Source organism: Pseudorasbora parva, chromosome 2 (genome assembly GCF_024679245.1).
Source record: "Pseudorasbora parva isolate DD20220531a chromosome 2, ASM2467924v1, whole genome shotgun sequence".
Taxonomy (NCBI): Eukaryota; Metazoa; Chordata; class Actinopteri; order Cypriniformes; family Gobionidae; genus Pseudorasbora; species Pseudorasbora parva.
In genome coordinates, this window is record NC_090173.1 from 21,988,717 (window position 1) to 22,007,705 (window position 18,989).

At 37.9% G+C, this 18,989-nt stretch overlaps 1 protein-coding gene and 1 long non-coding RNA gene across 3 annotated transcripts in view; one reads left to right on the forward strand and one right to left on the reverse strand.

Moving 5' to 3' along the window:
- The window catches only part of LOC137094600 (uncharacterized), a 305,846-nt gene that overhangs the window by 222,750 nt on the left and 64,107 nt on the right, over positions 1–18,989 (forward strand). The window lies entirely within an intron of this gene.
- Positions 8,729–10,794, reverse strand: hoxb1a (homeobox B1a). Its single transcript, XM_067428839.1, has 2 exons — positions 10,069–10,794; positions 8,729–9,276 (listed from the first exon to the last, which is right to left on the reverse strand). The coding sequence occupies exons 1-2, from the start codon at positions 10,700–10,702 to the stop codon at positions 8,960–8,962; spliced, it is 951 nt and encodes a 316-aa protein (XP_067284940.1). The 5' UTR covers positions 10,703–10,794; the 3' UTR covers positions 8,729–8,959.

Below are 18,989 nucleotides of genomic sequence, written 5' to 3' on the forward strand. Positions count from 1 at the left end.
GACATTCACATTTCACATTCATTTGAAAGCACCTCAATAGTTGAATCCCACTGAATCGTTTGTTTATACCAAGCGGCAACCTCCCGCGATTTCTCTTGAAGCCAATACGGAAGTAATGTAAACTGCAATTCCTCAACTGGCCACTAGGGACAGGCTCCAGAAGGGAGCAGAATCTCATTGAGCCCCATGTTAAAATTCTCAACTTTAAAGCAGAAAAAAACATGTTTACAGCCTGGTACAAATTGTGGTTTTGGCTTATAAGGCTAATGTTGATCTTCATGACAACTCTGAGGGGGGTGAATTTTTTTATAACTCATTCGTTTACGTTATATAAAGCCTTAAGGTTCTGCATAATTAAGGGCGTGGTTACAAGTGGATAGCCATTTATCCGCCGTCTATAGTTATTGCGTCACCTCAGCTCCGCCCACATCCCGCCTTTTGCCCATTTTCTGTTATCCGGGAGTGACACGCGATGACTCGCTCACAAGATGGCAACGCCCAGCTCGCCCATACTTTCAGCTTCAGAACGGCTTATCGGAATCCTATGGGTGACGTCACGGACGCTACGTCCATATTTTTTTACAGTCTATGGTTTATACACAGTTTTCCGACTGGTTTGATTATTTTCAGTGTTTGTGATGTCTAAATAACTTTTAAAACTAGATAATCAAGCATAAATTCAAGTTGCAGTTTTATCTCAGATGGTAACCTTAATTGTTTTTTACTAAGAAAAAGAAACTTATTTTAAGAACTAACTCTAACTTTATTTTAAGTTATTTTAAGATATGTTCTCTGGGAAACAATAAATGGTTCTTCCATGGCATGGCGCTATACAAAAACCCTCTTTTGGAGTGTCAAATGCTAGAGGGGGAAAAATTACTTTGTGTACCAGTATAAAATATTGTAGTTATAGTCTTCTTGTGCCTTTTACAATGACATTTAGAGATTGAACGATCATATTAAAATTAGAAAAGCTGCAGCTGTTCTTTGGATCAAGTTTTTCACACTTCCAAGACCTCAACACTCACCTTGAGTCATACACACATATATAACAACTTTTGTCATCAGTGTAACACATATTGCCCTGTTTTAGTGGGGGTAGGAGTGAAATAAGGATGTAGGGAGGAGAAAAACAATTTTGACCTTTGGTGTCACATGGAGTTTCTTGTTGAGCGGACAGTGAGGTGCCAGTGTAACCTTGAGTCTCTGATTACTTTTAAACACCAAGCTGGTTTTAGATGGGTCGTGCTAAAAGCATGGCGGGTTCGGATAGTTGTGCGTTCACATTCTCCTACTGTAGTTCAGCACAAGATGCAATTAAGTGTGAGTGTATATGTAGTGGAAGGTCAGAGGCTGTTGGTGTGCCCTCGCTATGAACTGTTGTGATGGACAAGTAATGATTTTAAAGAGAGTATATACGTGGACTGAAGCCAGGTCTTGTTTGAGATTGGGTTTCCATCCTGTCTTCAGGTCATCACTATCTCATATACAAAAATACACTCCTACATACTGGATGTCAGAGCATCTGAAAATGAGAAGTCCCCCTCACACAGACACTCTCCTTGGTCATCAGTCTCTGGTTTGGTTTAAATGTTCCACGTGTCTGTCCTGTCCGCACCATCACATCCAGACCTCTGATCTCTGGACCTACACACACCTGTGCAGACACACACAAAAATAATCTTCAGCTCCGCCGCCTCTTGAACCCCCGCTCCGCTTTCTGACAGCTCTGAAGAGTCGCACATGTCTCCGATGAAAGGAAGGCCTCACCGAGTCTTGAAATCGCTTGAGAATCCTGGAATGCGCACAAACGTTAAAGTCGGCACGAAACGGAAGTTGAGATTATCTTTTCTCCCCCATTGTGATGTAAAATGGCTTCTCGAACTCTATTTTGTTAGCTGGAAATTGACTAGTGGTTTATTGCTGTGATGTCATCATGATATTTATTTTGCCCTGATAGTTTTGACCACGTCATTAGAGAAGGAGGGGCAAGTTATTTTAAATAAAAAGTTTTAGTTCTCCCAAAAATGAAATTGATGTCATTAATTGCTCACCCTAATATCGTTCCATACCCGTAAGACCTCTTTTCATCTTCAGAACACAGTTTAAGATATTTTATATTTAGTCCATGTCCAGAAAGGGAATAAAAACATCATCACAGTAGTCCATATGGGACATCAGTTAGTTCATTAGAATCTCTTGAAGCATCAAAAATACATTTGGGTCCAAAAATAACAAAAACTACGACTTTATTCAGCATTGTCTTCTCTTCCGGGTTTGTTTTCAATCCTCAAATAAAGATTCAAACGGTTATGAATCAGCGTATCGATCATGATTCGGATCAATACGCTGATTCATTACCGTTAAAATCTTTATTTGAGGATTAACAACTAACCAGGAAGACAATGCTGAATAAAGTCGTTGTTTTTGTTATTTTTGGACCTAAATGTATTTTCGATGCTTCAAGAGATTCTAATGAACCCTTTCTGGACATGGACAGTATAGTGTGCATACACTTACATAGGCTCTCGGACTGAATCTAAAACTTCTTAAACTGTGTTCTGAAGATGAACGGAGGTCTTACGGGGGTGGACAGACATTAGGGTGAGTCATTAATGACATCAATTTCATTTTTGGGTGAACTAACCCTTTAAAGTTTAAGAGGGCACAAACAAATAATGATGTGCATAACTAATGGAATACTTTTTTTTATTATTATTATCAATAAATCTGAATGTCTCTTTTGTTTCCTTGCAAGACAGTGTTTTAAGAGGAACAACCTGGGACAGGGGTGTCCAATCCTGCTCTTGGAGGGCCCATGTGCAGAGTTCAGCTCTAACCTCAGTTAAACTGAACTAGCTAATCAAGGTCTTACTAGGCGTACCAGAAACGCCCCGTGTTGAGGCAGGATCTTCACCTTGCCCTCTTAGAAATGTCTTTGCCCTGTTATACGAAACTAAGCCTTTGTCCATCTTCGCACTGTAGCTGAACAGGCATCCGTTTCTGAGTCCTTCAGCATTTGGTTACCAATTAAAACACGCTGACACACAGTACTCCTGATCTCAGGTTGTGTTCTGGCTGTTCAAGAAGAGTTTACAGCGATGACAGACACGAGCAGAGGGAAAGAATAACTAAGAGAAACGGGTGTGTTATTTTTGAAGAAAATAAGTGGATGATAAAAAATAGAATAGATGGATGAGGGGTTGTCATGGATACCAACAAACCTGTCTTGCATGTCAGCCACTCCTATGTGGATTCCTCATGTTACAATTGACACACACACACACACATTCACACATTGACCCCAATGAATAGGCAACTTACACATAATATACTGTTTCAGTTTCAGTAACTTTGTGTGTGTGTGTGTGTGTGTGTGTGTGTGTGTGTGTGTGTGTGTGTGTGTGTGTGTGTGTGTGTGTGTGTGTGTGTGTGTGTGTGTGTGTGTGAGAGAGAGAGAGAGAGAGAGAGAGAGAGAGAGAGAGAGAGAGAGAGAGAGAGAGAGAGAGAGAGAGAGAGAGAGAGAGAGAGAGAGAGAGAGAGAGAGAGAGAGAGAGAGAGAGAGAGAGAGAGAGAGAGAGAGTTTCTAATCTCCATTTGAGATATAAATACCTTGTGACAACATGCTGTGTTTGTATGAGGTAAACTGGGCTATTGTGCAGATATCATTCAACACTCTGTCTGTGTAAAAGACCAGGGATGTAGGGCTACTCTTTTAATCTAACTCGGATACCGCAGGCGAAGGGAAACGAGACAGAAAAATGGGGCAGGGGGATCGTGCAAAATAGCATAATAATAACAACTGAGGAAAATTCTTAAAACAGCCTCAGATAGGTTCAACAAACATCTGATTCTTAGATGTTAGTCAAATAAAACGCGTCCCAAATGAACTAAACATTCATAAATCTGTTTAAAGGTAGGCTAATTTATTGTTGGTTTGCGCGCACTTGACACTGGAATCTAAACAAAGACTTGGTTGCGTCACAGCAACATATTAATCTATAATTTAGCTCGTAATATGAATAGGCTGCTACTAATATTAAAACTTATTATAAAACATAAAACTTATATTTAATCAAATTGTATAAATTAACTGGTCGTTAGCCTATAGAGTTTTTAAATGCGTTTAATATTGTGTTACGCGTTAGAAGATTCCTCTGCTTCTGTTTGGTGGCCTTTTCTCTGGCCTTCCTCAAGCGTAAGGGAGGAATTTTTCTCGCAGATAACCTTTTGCTCTGAATTCAGCCAAGAATGTGAGAAGAAGCAGAATAGATGTTCCCAATCCTGTTCTCACCGGTTTTAAAATGGACAGTGAATGTTAAAATATGGTTTTACTTATTCTTTTGATTTAAACAAAATTTCCAGAAAGATTATTTGACATGTAGCTTATTATTATTATTATTATTATTATTATTGTTGTTGTTGTTGTTGTTGTTGTTGTATTCTAAAAAATAAGCCTCTAGTGTAGTGTTCTAACGGATTCTAGCACAAGCAAACTGGCGAATTCTTGGCATAAGTGAAGTTTTTAAATCGTAGAATATGTTTCCCAGTTTATTAATATTGCAAGTTACTGAAGATTTTCGTGTGCTCAATTTACGCAACTTTTGTAAGAATTGTAGTTTACTTGTCATTTCAGGGTGTTCTTGCGTGCGTCTGGTCAACTCAGGGTCACGATAAGTTCACCGGCGTTTTTTAAAACATTCAGTTGCATGAACCCTGACGGCCTGCTGAGTGGGTTGCGCTCCTTTCCACTTTTGATGGATTGTAAAGAAAAGCGTATTTATTAAAAAAAAAAAAAAAAAAAAAAAGTTGGTCTTGCACCATATTTAACTGCAGGGCAGACGGTCACGAAACTTTGTGCAAAGTTCAGTGATTCGGTGTAATATCTTTACGCATCAATGTTCTAGCGTCAAACGATTACATAACTTTAATAATAATGATTCGTATCGTCAATTGATCGAATAAAATTATATTTTTATTTAGAAAAAAAATGGTAAACTGTTACACTGAATGTAAGATTTAACATGCGGTGTCCCGTGATTTTAATAAAGTGTCCCTCCATATGAGTAATGTTTCGGCTAGTCAACGAACAGGCCTAAGTATTAATAATCATCGCAATAATAATAATGCACTTTTTCAGATGTAATTGAAAGTAGCTGAAAAATGCAAGGTTCAGTATGGCATTGATAAGTTACGTCAGCTAAAGTAGTATTTAGAACTAAAAACAGGACAGGCAAAATTGAAAAGTAAAGAATCTCGGGTGCTCTCGGAAATAATTTAATGTGAGATGTGGACATGAAAAGCAAACGAGCTCACATTGTCACATCAGAATAAATCTTCAGTTTATCTCCTTATGTATGTCAATATATGTTTGCAAATAGTTTTCTGTAATTATTTAACGAAATACAATAGGTTATATCAGCTATTACATGCTATTACAATATCCCATAGGCCAAGAATAAATCCATTCTAATAATTTAAAAAAAAATCCTGTATCTGCAATATGGATCGATACATTGATGGGTGAATCAAAGGTGCTGACCGGGGGAGAGGGAAGATACGGGTGATCAGCTAAAAAATTCTAGAGACACAAAGTGAAGCCCCAGAACGGTGCTCGCGGCTCAAGCTGAAGGGACAGACCTTCGCATGACCCCGGTGAGATGGAAGCCCGTCCGCAGCTCCTGACAAGCTGACCTGCCTATTTCGAGTATTAATTTGGCCTGAACTCTGCGTGAACCGAGGCCAGGGGAGAAGCAGTCAGGGGATGTTTGAGGCAGGGCCCAGGGCAAACCTGTCCGCCTGAGCAAATATTGGGGTAGTCCGTCAGAGGGTCGTGGATGAAATGGAACTGTCAAGCCCGCGTAAACTTTGGGGAAGAGGTGAGGCCACAAGAGAGCGAGAGAACAAGGGGGGAAATTTAGGCAAACTCGTTTCCTTAAATGTTCGAAAAACGACCCCCAAACCTTTCCGACCCCCTCCATTTGTTCTCTTCACCACTTGTCAGCACCCTCCAGCTCAGAGTTCAGACCCCCAAGAACTGCAGCTCTTTCACCGGAGTTTGCCCTCCTCACTCGCTCACCTGCTTTGCTCTGCTTGTGTTTTTGAGGTGGCACAAAAGTAAACTGAGAGTTCCTATCTATTTTTATTTATTTATTTAACTCCCAGCACGACTGATTCAACCTATGTTTGGATTAAATGTGGACAAACCCAACAGTTCTTTTAATTTTTATTTATCAGTAAAAAATAAATAAAAATAAACTTACATTTGGTTTTGTCCATTTTTGACCCAAACTTGGATTGGCCCAACAGGTTTTTTTTTTTTTTTTAAATAATTTTTTATTTTATTTGTAAGAGTAGGCTGTACCTATTAATGAAGAATAATTAAGGCTGTGTCAAGTCAATGACAGTCCTAAACAAATCCTGTAGATACTGTCATGTAAAAAAAAAAAAAAACATAATTGGCTATACATATGCCTACACAAATCAATAGACTACATATTAAATAGTCCTATTAGTGATAAATTAAAGTTAGTCTAATAATAAATAACTAAAAACCAATCGCCTATATAATTATTATAGGCCTAATCTTTGCAGAATGTTTTTATTTTTAATGCATTTTATATATATATATATATATATATATATATATATATATATATATATATATATATATATATAATATATATATATACATATATTTGTTGAATGTAACATCATCTTGCCATGGGACAGTGAAGTCAGAGACTCGTCTATTTTTTTTTTTCTTCAGTTTTTTGGTAAAGAGTTCAGGTAAAGTTAATGGTGACCTCTATTTAAACCCCCCTACTGTAAGCATCACTTTACGTTTAAATGCAGAGCAGGGAGGTTGACCGCGGGGGCAGCGGTTGGATCAAAGGCCCGTTCAGGGGGCTACAGGACAAACGCCCCAAACAGCGTGAGTGAAATCTGCACCAGCAGATGGTCGACAGCGAATCATAGAGCAATTGCACTATCGTATCCGTTTCCTTTTATTGATATATGTTGAGCCAAATCGTTATGCTTGTATTATTTGTGTATATATTTTGTAGATAATTATCTCATAAAATACAACATAATTTGTAAGTGTTTTCGTAATATTAAGGGTATTGTTAGTCATATAGCTATGTTGGCAGAAACAAATTATTGAAGCTTAGCATTCGTAATTAGCAATTCGCTTAGCAATTCTCTCTCTCTCTCTCTCTCTCTCTCTTTTTATTCTCTCTCTCTCTCTCTCTCTCTCTCTCTCTCTCTCCTTCTCTCTCTCTCTCTCTCTCTCTCTCTCTCTCTCTCTCTCTCTCTCTCTCTCTCTCTCTCTCTCTCTCTCTCTCTCTCTCTCTCGCTCTCTCAAGGAAGGGCTTGTTACAATAGCTTATGTAGTCTTTCTTCCCACAAAGATACTGGCCTCGATGCGTTTCATTAACAGAGCCACCCTGGGAGCTGGTGTGCGTGTTTTCTGAAGGGAACCTAATTCTAACATTGTTACAAAGACCAAACATGTCTGTCTTGGTTTAATCTTACGATTTTTTTATTTTTTTACACTGTTAATTTCTTAAATGTGTGTTTGTGTGTTAATTACAATAATATTTTAGCAACCGATTTGGAGAGCTAATGTTGAAGCCCCCCCCCCCCCCCCCCCAGAATGCTTTTTATGAATATGAATGACAATTAAATGCATGATGTACACGACTATTCTAAAGATTTCTGAAGATTTTTTTGAATGTGTTCAATGTGTATAGCAATAAATAAAATGTCAATTTATAACACTCAATAACTAAAATGCACCCCCTACAATTCTGTTTCATGTCTTGAAAGCAGGCTCCGTGCTATTTGTGCCACCCCTAAACCACTCAGTAAGCGAGTCTGTTTGTATGTTTAGATATCCCAGAAGCGCAATGAGGTAAAAAGGTCATCGTGAGCCACCCTGATTGCTCAACAACATTCCGTTCCGTGCTCCGAGCATCCTATAACACCACAGACTGCTGGTCGCTTTCTCACCCTAAAGTGAAGAGAAGGGCTGTTAAACCATGTCATCATTCACTTCACACGTTTTCTTATATACACCACACGAAGACTGATTCAGTAAAATATTGTTTTATTTGAGGTAGATAAAGAACTGAAAACATTTGATTGAGACATATAGATTACGGAACCATGCAGACGATGACTAATAAAACTCAGTTTGTCTGCGCATAAAAATACTAGCCTAAAAAAAATCTATTAATAAAGAAAAGTACATTTAAAAACCCTGCATTGTCCTTTTTCTACAAACGGAATGGAACTTTCCCAAGGTAAATGTCACGTTCTAAATTAAAAAAATATGTAGTAAATTAGTCCTGACTAGCAACACAGTATTAATTATTTCTGTCTGTAAATGGCATAGTGTACGTTGAGAGGGAATCGTTCACATGTTCCTGTAAATTGTGCTGGTGTTCAGTAAAGGCCTACCCTGTAAACGCATAGTGCAAGGAGTCCGAAAACCCTTAAGATACAATCCACAAGACTATATGAAATATGTAGGTATATGAAACATAAAAATCAATCATCATAAACGCAATAAAAACTCAATACATATTCTGACAACACTGCTAGTAAGCCCCTGCAAATTCATGTCGGTTCGTTTAGAGACTTGTAAACATTGTGAAAGTGCATTATATTTATCATTATTGTAAAAAAAACAAAACAAAAAACAAACCCTGTATAACACGCACACGAATGTTTCCAATGAGTTTTGGAAATGTTAAGCAGACGGTGTAATATGTCCATTGTTGTGCAAAGAGTCTTTTTGCTTTTCACTTTTCGGTTCAGTCTCCTAATAACAAATAGTCATATAATAAAAGAACACGAGAAAGTCTTTATGGCACATTTTGGAATGCTTAAATTAATAGACTTTACGATATATTTCGAATCTGTTGTTCAATGCACCCAAATGTATTGTCTTCTGTTAGGAATCCGGACTCGGAGAAGCTCCTGGAGATGTTGAAGTTGAGTGATCAGAGTGATCCTCGAGGTCTTTAGACGAGGTGGACGAAGCAGGCGCGAGTCCTTCCTTCTCTCGCTTCTTCTGCTTCATTCGGCGGTTCTGAAACCATATCTTAACCTGCGTCTCGTTCAGCTCCAGCGTGGCCGCGATTTCGACTCGCCGCGCTCGCGTGAGATACTTGCTGAAGTGAAACTCTTTCTCCAGCTCCGTGAGTTGTTTGGTTGTGAAATTCGTCCGAATTGTGTTTTGCGGTCCCAGTCCGTACTCGGCCACTTTAGCTGTCAGGAAAAAGTGAAAGGATGGTTACATGAGTGATGGTTACATGACTATGTGTCAAACTTTTTAACAGAGATAAATGAATCATAGCATAAAAAAATCATGGGCTTATATTTATAAAATCAACATAAAAACGCCAACAACAATCAATCGTGCTGTTCTTATCCTTAACCAGATGTGACCATTTAAATTGCAGTGCATACAAGAAAATTCAACAAGTTATTCGGTATTGAAAACTTTTGTTAACCTTACAATAAGTCCCCTGTCTGTATTTATCAATTTTGAAGGAACTCATAATGGGGTATATGAATACATGTAATTCAATACTCCCCAAAGATGGCTTTATGACCACTCAATTTGTACAGTGTGTCAAAATGGTGGCCCCTTTGCGTAAAAGTTGGTGTACTAAATCGTTGTGAGGCAAACGCGGCTGGGACAGGAGACGAAAGCTTAAGAACACAATGGAGGCCAACAAAAACGAATGTTGCGCGGCGAGAACCTGGAAAAGCTTAAAGATAACAGTGCTGGTGCATTTCCTACGGCGAACGAAAGCATGTCTGTTTGATGCATTAACGCAGGGGGAGACGGGTTGAAACTGAAGTGAATAGGTCCGTTTTATTCATTTATTTGTATTTTTAGACATCTTACGTAAAAGGTTTCTTATTTGTGTATAATGTTATATTTTGGTTATGTGGCCTAGATTTAAAAGCGTATTTGCTTTATGTAAGGCATTATTTCTCCCGGGTTGAGTGTACATCACTAGATATTTGCTTCAAAGAGGCAATTCAATCCACCTGTTTTAGGGGGGTTCCTTTTGACTTTCATCCAATCGAATGTCTTCCCAGGTGGCGACTGATCAGCGTCCCTATCCCTTTCTTGGGAGGCCGATAAGTCGGCGTAGGTGCCTTGTGAGTAACCTCGCTGGTGGTCCTGGCCTTCGCATCCATGATGCTGATAAGGTGCGGCTGGAACGGCTCCCTGGGCACCACAGTATGCACCAGCCATGGAGCCATAGTGAGGGCCGACATTTGAGGTTGAAAACCCCGATGAGTGATAATACATCCCATCCTGCTCAGGGTTTATGAAATACTGGTGTTGCGCATAGTCCGGGTTGGCGCAGGACTGGGTCCCATAATTAGTCCCCGTGCCACCATAGGGGAGGCCAATGCCACTCTGATGCGTTTGGTGCTGGTGATGCGCGTAAACGCCGCTCTGGTGCTGATGTTGTGCTGCTGCTGTTGCTGGCTGGTTGCTCCCCCCTACGTAAAGTCGTCCATCAGCGTTATAACTGTCACTTGCGTGCGCGGTAAGGAAGGGGCCCGAGAACGCCTGGTCCGAGTGGTGGTATCCAGTCTTGGGCGAGTAGGCGTTCGTCCCACGGTTACAAATTGTGTACTCTAAGAAAGAGTTCATTCTGGAATTGTCCATACGCTATTAATGGCGGAGGGTCAACCTGAGAGATCGGGAGAGCCTCCTGTCCTGCAAGCTCGCTACAGTATGTCATGCGGAAGGGGGGAATGCTTACCTCTTGAGTATTTGCTCGTGCTTCCCTATAACACATCTTTACCTCAGCTGCTGGTCACGTGAGACGTCACGGCGCCAATGGTGAGGGGACCTCCAGAAGTTTGTCAGCGCACGGCGACCATCCATCACGCGCTTGACATTTGCATGACAAAGCCACTTCAATCAAACTAGCCCATCAATCTGATAACAGCTAGAATATGTCAAACCCTGCGTGAAAGGCTCTCCGAATGAGAGAAAGAGAAATAAAGAAAGAACGTTTCAGACTTTTGCATTGAGATTTAGGCCTTCTCTTCACTTACCAGCTGCATTTAGTTTCTACGTTTTAATCGCGCGAGTTTAGTGAATAATGCGTTATCTTCCTACTGTAATGTTTTGAAGCAGGCCTATGTGTTCTAGGCTGTCCTCTTTAATAAGAGTAATGTCCCCTGTTGCCTTTAAGACTAGCTGAACGCAGAGTTCATTATGTGTGTTTAGAACGGAAATCTGTTTAACACTCGAATTGGAAGTGACGCCACAGTTCGCAGATCAGTCCGGGTTGGCTTTGGACCCGTCTAATTGAATCACTGAACTGATCTGTTACCAAAACGAAATTAGATCGACAGCGAGCCTTCTGTTGAGTCCAAACAAGCAGGAAAGGAACGCCAACGAGTTCCTTTTTTTCCCCCTCTCACTGCCTGTGGAATGGAGTGATGCAGATTTGTCCTGCATGCAGTTGAAAAAAATCGAGTTTAATTCCAGGCAGCAAAGTGAGAAAGATGGTATTTACAGTTTGTAACTTTAGTTTTTAAACTGCAAGATTATAAATCGTGCATTATAAACCGAATCCCCCAAACTTTAGGATTATACGTCAAACTAATGAGTTCGTCTGCACATGGATGTCTTGACAGGCGTTGGTGGACAGCAGGAAAAGAGAGAAGCTAATAATTAATTTAGATGACAATGCTGAGCATGTCTTCCTCTCCATATAAAGCCCACGCTCAATATAGTGGGGCTGAAGAAGTTCGAATATATTTGCTCATTAGTACATGGTGGTACACGAAAGGGTAACAATATAACGCCCACAGCGATTTGTATCTGTCGATTCACGTGCCAAGTGATTGTCTAGTTACGCAGCCCACGATTCCAAACTTCTTTGAACAGTTTCTTAAGTACTGGTGCAACTCTGTCCTATACACTCTGGAGTCCATGAGGCGTCAGGTCACTGTGTTTTAAACGAATTCATCAGCTGATATTATTATTATTTTTTACAATTGTAAATTTGTTTTATGCAGGCCAACGTAATCCCTGGGCCAGCAAAGCGCACAATCCACACCATTTTTATTTTTATTTTTTATTTTTTTAAATAAACTAGAAAAGTTTGTTTCCACTTATCACAAACGAATGATTTAGATTCAACGACTCTTACTAATGTCTTTTGACGAAAATAAATAGGAATTCGCTGACAATTTTCTCTTTAATACATTAGTTTCAATAATTCTTTAAATGACAACACAAAACATCCACACATTTATGCATTTGCAAGTTTGAATGAGTATGTGTGTATAAACAATGACGCGAAGTTGAAATGGGTGAGAGATAAAATAATTGACATTTTAATTTGTTAACAACATTTTATATAGCCTACATATAAAAAAGGTATAAAAAGTTTATTACATTTTTTCCTTACAAGATAAAATACTTATAAAGGAGACGTGTTGATTATAAAACACTGACCATATTAATTTAACATTGTGTTTAAGAAAATGAAACAGTATTTATTAGTAAATTAGTTATTAGTGTTTAATGTTAGTAGTAGAAGTAGTATTTATAGACTTGATAGAGTATTAATAAATAAATTGTGATTTAATTTATTTACCAAGTAATAATAATAATAATAATAATAAATTTTATTTATAATGCACTTTATATTAAACAAAATCTCAAAGTGCTACAGAATTTAAAAACAAAACAATCAACAACAATAAATAAATAAAACTGAAAAATAAAATAAAACAAAATAAAGAAGTAGCAAGTCAATTAAAAGCTCTGCTAAAAAGGTGGGTTTTAATACCACGCTTAAAAGTAACTAAGCACTATAATCTGAACTATTATCAACTAGTTTACTTGCGTAAGATTAAACGTTCTTCTGACGCAAAAAAGCCACTGCGCACCCTCGCGGCGCGCTAGATGAATGCTATTTCTGCGTAAGTGAATATTAAAACTTAAACAATAGTCTAGCTGTGAACTTATACGAGGAAAAAAATAACCTTTTAGGGTTTAAAGATTAAATGAATCTTGGTTTTTACCTTTATTATTATTTGCCTATGTATTGTAAATACTTCATGTGGCAGGATTGTTCACAATGACTTGACTTGCATATAACATTACATGTCTTCATACTAAAAGGCTCGGTGTAACTCGTGGATATCCTTAATATCCTGCGTTTGATTCGAGATTTATTTTTAGTTGTAGCATAGCCATGGTTTGGCTGAAATGGCGTCATTAGGCTACATGTCACGTGCTTAATGTTTCTGAACCGTGACAATTGTTAGACTGAAATCACTCCAGTATTAACCAATAAAACTAGGCAAAAGTATGTGATGACACTCCACATAATGTAATGTAACAGTAGTGAATGATGTATGCGATCAATATGCTAATATTTCATTTGTAGTTAAGGTATATAAAACCTTCAAATATATATATATTTTTATTCCTCAATTTATAGGCTTTGGCAGTTCTTTCCCTATTTTGTTAGGCAAAAGTAATGGGCCTCAAAACATAACAACATTTGATTTTTTTTCTTTTTTCTTTTGCATGAACAAGTCATTAACTTGCATAATGAATGGCCCTTGAAGCCATTCAAATATAGTTTTTTTTTTTCATTCCACATGTGCTCAACATTGAGAGCTTGTACTCTTAGCTGTACGAGTTAACCTTAACTCCACAGATGACATCTTGTTACTATTCATTTTCTTTTACAGTTCCTCAGCTCAGAACATTTAATGTTCTCGGTTCTGAAAGCTCATTTCCTTCACCCACCACCCTTCTTCAGTGCTGTCACGTGAGCAGCTGATGTGCGGAAAGCCCATTGACACACACTGTCTTATCAACAGAATAATTTATTCATGTAGGTACAGATTAAGATATTTCCATTGTACATGTAAAGTGCTTGGGGTATTAAGAAAATCGTTATACAAATTAAATGATTTTACTCATATATCCATCTTTTGAGAGGTGACACCTATCCAAAGTCAGTCACACCCTCATTTTCATATGCTGCTCAGAGGTTAAATGAACCATCTGCTTTGTCTCCTAAATTATCCGAGTCATTGTATAATAAACAAACTTAGGACATGCAGATTGTCTGAATTTCACTTTCAAAGTGATCCGGATAATTTATCTTAATCCACTGGTGCCAACAACCAAATGTGTGATGGAGCAGTAAAACAATGCCATCGGTTTGGTTTTGCCATTTTGCTCTCTCTTCTCTCTCTCTCTCTCTCTCTCTCTCTCTCTCTCTCTCTCTCTCTCTCTCTCTATCTCTATCTCTATCTATCTATCTATCTATCTATCTATCTATCTATCTATCTATCTATCTATCTATCTATCATCTTTCTTATGTTAGCATTCCATTGTAAACCATTGTTCCTAATGGTTATATATATATATATATTTTTTAATTTATTTATTTCTGCACGAATATCACATGGATACAGTACAAGGGGTGGAACGAAGCCCAATTGGGTTTATACAGAGTTCCACTCCACTTACATGAAAAAACAAAAAACACAAGAAAAGACACGCAGACAAATAAATTGAATAAAAAATAAAAAAGGGTGAAAAACACATTTTCAGAAGCCTGATTATCCTTTTAACTTAAGGTTACAGATGTTGAAGGGTAAAGGTAAAGGAGGATCAAAGGAGAAGAGCAGCATATGAAATATACTGCAGGAAACTAAGACAAAAGACTGTCATAGTAAAATTAAAAGATCTTTCAACTGTTTTTTAAAGACGAGTAAAGATGACATAGATCTTAGGGACAAACTTAATATACTCCATAATTGAGGACCCCTAAAACTGAGGTCAGTTTTATGACCTGAAGTTCTAGAGAACGGTAAAACAAGATTTATTTCTCTATGCCTTGTTTGATGGATATGAGTATCTGAAATGAAAGTAAAAAAGTGTTACTTTCATTTCAGATTCATTTCAGATTCATTTTCATTTCATTTCATATGTCTTGCTTTCCGGTAAAAACAAAACAAACACAGGTCAAACATCAGTTTGGTTTTTGCCATTTTACTTGACTTGCTCAAAATAGATTGCTAGAACTCAAGCACCCTTTCCTATTAAGTTTATTGAAATAAAAATTTTGAGTTAATACAATGAACATTTTTTGAGAATTGACAACCTTTATTAAAATATTTTTAAAAGTTTTTTTAAGCATATTGGGTAATTGTGTGTTTTATTTCTGATGAAACAGTGAAACATGCCAAATTGTGCTATTTTCATGATTTATCATATTTTTTATTTGGTTCAGATACAATAATATTTTGAGTTTCTATTTATTAAACAAATTTCATTCATTGTATCAACTCAATTTTTTTATTTCAATAAACTCAAAATTTTAAGGCAACCAGGTTACTTATTTTTTTAAGTTAAACCAACAAAATCCAACAACATTTTTTTTACAGTGTACTCTCTATAGCCGTCTCATCTGACTTACTTTACTTTACTTTCCTTTTTTTTTTTTTTTTACATCAAGCATAAATGTGTGCACACTTAATTTGCTAGTTCAAACATATTACCATCGCATTCAATAAATCAAATATTTAGCAGATCCAGGCACAATTATTCATCTTAATGTCCTCTTAGACAAGCTATGCAAAAGATCTGCTGACATGATTCAGATACTGTGCTATGCAGGCGGATCTAGAAAGAAAAATAGGAATTTGTGTGAATACAAGCTGTTACAACACAAGCTATACGACAGGCAGTTGTTCTGAATACAAGCTAAGACAACAGGGTCATGTTAGACACTTTGAAATAACACACATCTATCTTTCTGTCTGTCTGTCTGTCTGTCTATCTATCTTTCTGTCTGTCTATATGTCTGTCTGTCTATCTATCTGTCTGTCCGTCCGTCCGTCTGTCTGTCTATTTATCTATCTATCTATCTATCTATCTATCTATCTATCTATCTATCTATCTATCTATCTATCTATCTATCTATCTATCTATCTGTCTATCTGTCTATCTGTCTGTCTATATGTCTATCTGTCTATCTATCTGTCTGTCCGTCCGTCCTTCTGTCTGTCTATCTATCTATCTATCTATCTATCTATCTATCTATCTATCTATCTATCTATCTATCTATCTATCTATCTATCTATCTATCTATCTGTCTATCTGTCTGTCTGTCTGTCTGTCTGTCTGCCAGTCTGTCTTTCACCTATCTATCATCCATCCATTTATCCATCTGTCTATCTATCTATCTATCTATCTATCTATCTATCTATCTATCTATCTATCTATCTATCTATCTATCTATCTATCTATCTATCTATCTGTCTATCTGTCTGTCTTTCTGTCTTTCTGTCTTTCTGTCTGTCTGTCTGTCTGTCTGTCTGTCTGTCTGTCATCTATCTACAACCCCAAATCAGAAAAAGTTGGGACAGTTTGGAAAACGCAAATAAAAAAAGAAAGTAGTGATTTCTAAATTTACTTTGACTTGTATTTCATTGCAGACAATATGAACACAAAATATTTCATGTTTTGTCTGGTCAACTTCATGTCATTTGTAAATATGCATCCTTTCCTGTCATTCAGACCTGCAACACATTTCAAAAAAAGTTGGGACAGGAGCAATTTAGGGCTAGTAATGAGGTAAAAGGGTTAAATAATGATGTGATTTGAAACAGGTGATGTCAACAGGTGATTGAAATTATGATTTGGTACAAAAGCAGCATTAGGAGCAAAGATGGGCCGAGGATCGCCAGTTTGCCAACAAATACGTGAGAAAATTATTGAAATGTTTAAAAACAATGTTCCTCAAAGAAAGATAGGACGAGATTTGGATATTTCACATTCAACAGTGCATAACATAATTACAAGATTCAAGGAATCTGGAGGAATTTCAGTGCGTAAAGGACAAGGCCCCAAGCCTAAGCTGAACAACCGTGATCTCCGATCCCTCAGGCGGCACTGCATCAAGAATCGTCATTCATCTATAAGCGATATCACCACATGGGCTCAGGACTACTTTGGCAAACCTTTGTCAAGTACCACAATACGTAGTTACATCCACAAATGCCAGTTAAAACTGTACTGTGCCAAAAGGAAGCCTTATGTTAACAGTGTCCAGAAGCGCCGTCGACTTCTCTGGGCTCGGAGGCATCTGGGATGGACCATCACACAGTGGAAATGTGTACTGTGGTCAGATGAATCAGTATTTCAGGTATTTTTTGGGAGGAATGGACTCTGTGTGCTCCTGACCAAAGAAGAAAAGGATCATCCAGACTGGTACAAGCAACAAGTCCAAAAGCCAGGGTCTGTCATGGTATGGGGTTGTGTCAGTGCCCTTGGCAAAGGTAACTTGCACTTCTGTGAAGGCACCATTAATGCTGAAAAGTACATAGAGATTATGGAGCATAATATGCTGCCTTCAAGAAGATATCTTTTCCAGGGACGTCCATGCATATTTCAACAAGACAATGCAAAACCACATTCTGCACACATTACAAAGTCCTGGCTGCGGAGGAAGAGGGTATGGGTACTTGACTGGCCTGCCTGCAGTCCCGACCTGTCTCCAATAGAGAATGTGTGGCACATTTTGAAGCGCAAAATGCGACAACGAAGACCCCGTACTGTTGCCCACCTTAAGACTTGTTTGCAGGAAGAATGGGGCAAAATTACACCTGAAACACTTCATCACTTGGTGTCTTCGGTCCCTAAACGTCTTTTAAGTTTTATGAAAAGGAATGGCAACATTACAAAGTGGTAAATGCTTTACTGTCCCAACTTTTTTTGAAATGTGTTGCAGGTCTGAATGACAGGAAAGGATGCATATTTACAAATGACATGAAGTTGACCAGACAAAACATGAAATATTTTGTGTTCATATTGTCTGCAATGAAATACAAGTCAAAGTAATTTTAGAAATCACTTCTTTTTTATTTTATTTGCACATTCCATACTGTCCCAACTTTTTCTGATTTGGGGTTGTACCATGCATCCGTCTGTATGTCTGTCTATCAATGTGTAACTGTCTGTCTTTCTTTCTGTCTTTGTCATTCATCCATCCATCCATCCATCTATCTTTCTATCTATCTATCCGTCTGTCTGTCTATCTATCCGTCTGTCTGTCTGTCTGTCTGTCATCGATCTATCTACCATCCATCCATCTATCCATCCATCTATCCGTCTGTCTGTCTATCTATCCGTCTGTCTGTCTATCTATCCGTCGGTCTGTCTGTCATCTACCATCCATCCATCCATCCATCCATCCATCCCTCCATCCCTCTGTCTGTATGTCTGTCTATCAATGTATAACTCTGTCTTTCTTTCTGTCATCTGTCCGTCCATCCATCCATCCATCCCTTCATCCATCCCTTCATCTAACTATCCATCTATCTATCTATCTATCTATCTATCTATCTATCTATCTATCTATCTATCTATCTATCTATCTATCTATCTATCTATCTATCTATCTATCTATCTATCTATCTATCTATCTATCCGTCTGTCTGTCATCTGTCATCTACCTACCATCCATCCATCCACCCATCCGTCTGTCTGTATGTCTGTCTATCAATGTATAACTCTGACTTTCTTTCTGTCGTCCGTCCGTCTATCTATCTATCTATCTATCTATCTATCTATCTATCTATCTATCTATCTATCTATCTATCTATCTATCTATCTATCTATCTATCTATCTATCTATCTATCTATCTATCTATCTATCTATCTATCTATCTTTCTATTCTATTCATCTGTCCGTCCGTCATTTGTAAATTCACCTGAAGCTGTCCTAGGTGTATATAACATTCTTCTTTCAAACGAATACAGTCAGAGTTATATATAAAACAATGTCCTGGCTAATCAAGCTAAATAATGGCTATGAATGGCAGCCCAAAATACACTGGCATTAAGGAATCGTTCTCTAAAATAAAGGCTAAATAATTTATGCTGTCACATTACAAGCAAT

What these genes read in the sequence shown, in the direction of transcription:
- hoxb1a (XM_067428839.1), bottom strand. Translation starts at nt 10,702, where the DNA reads ATGGACAATTCCAGAATGAACTCTTTCTTAGAGTACACAATTTGTAAC. An exon ending in AAGGAACCCCCCTAAAACAG is followed by an intron (nt 9,277 to 10,068) that starts GTGGATTGAATT and finishes TTTTCCTGACAG; the next exon opens with CTAAAGTGGCCGAGTACGGA.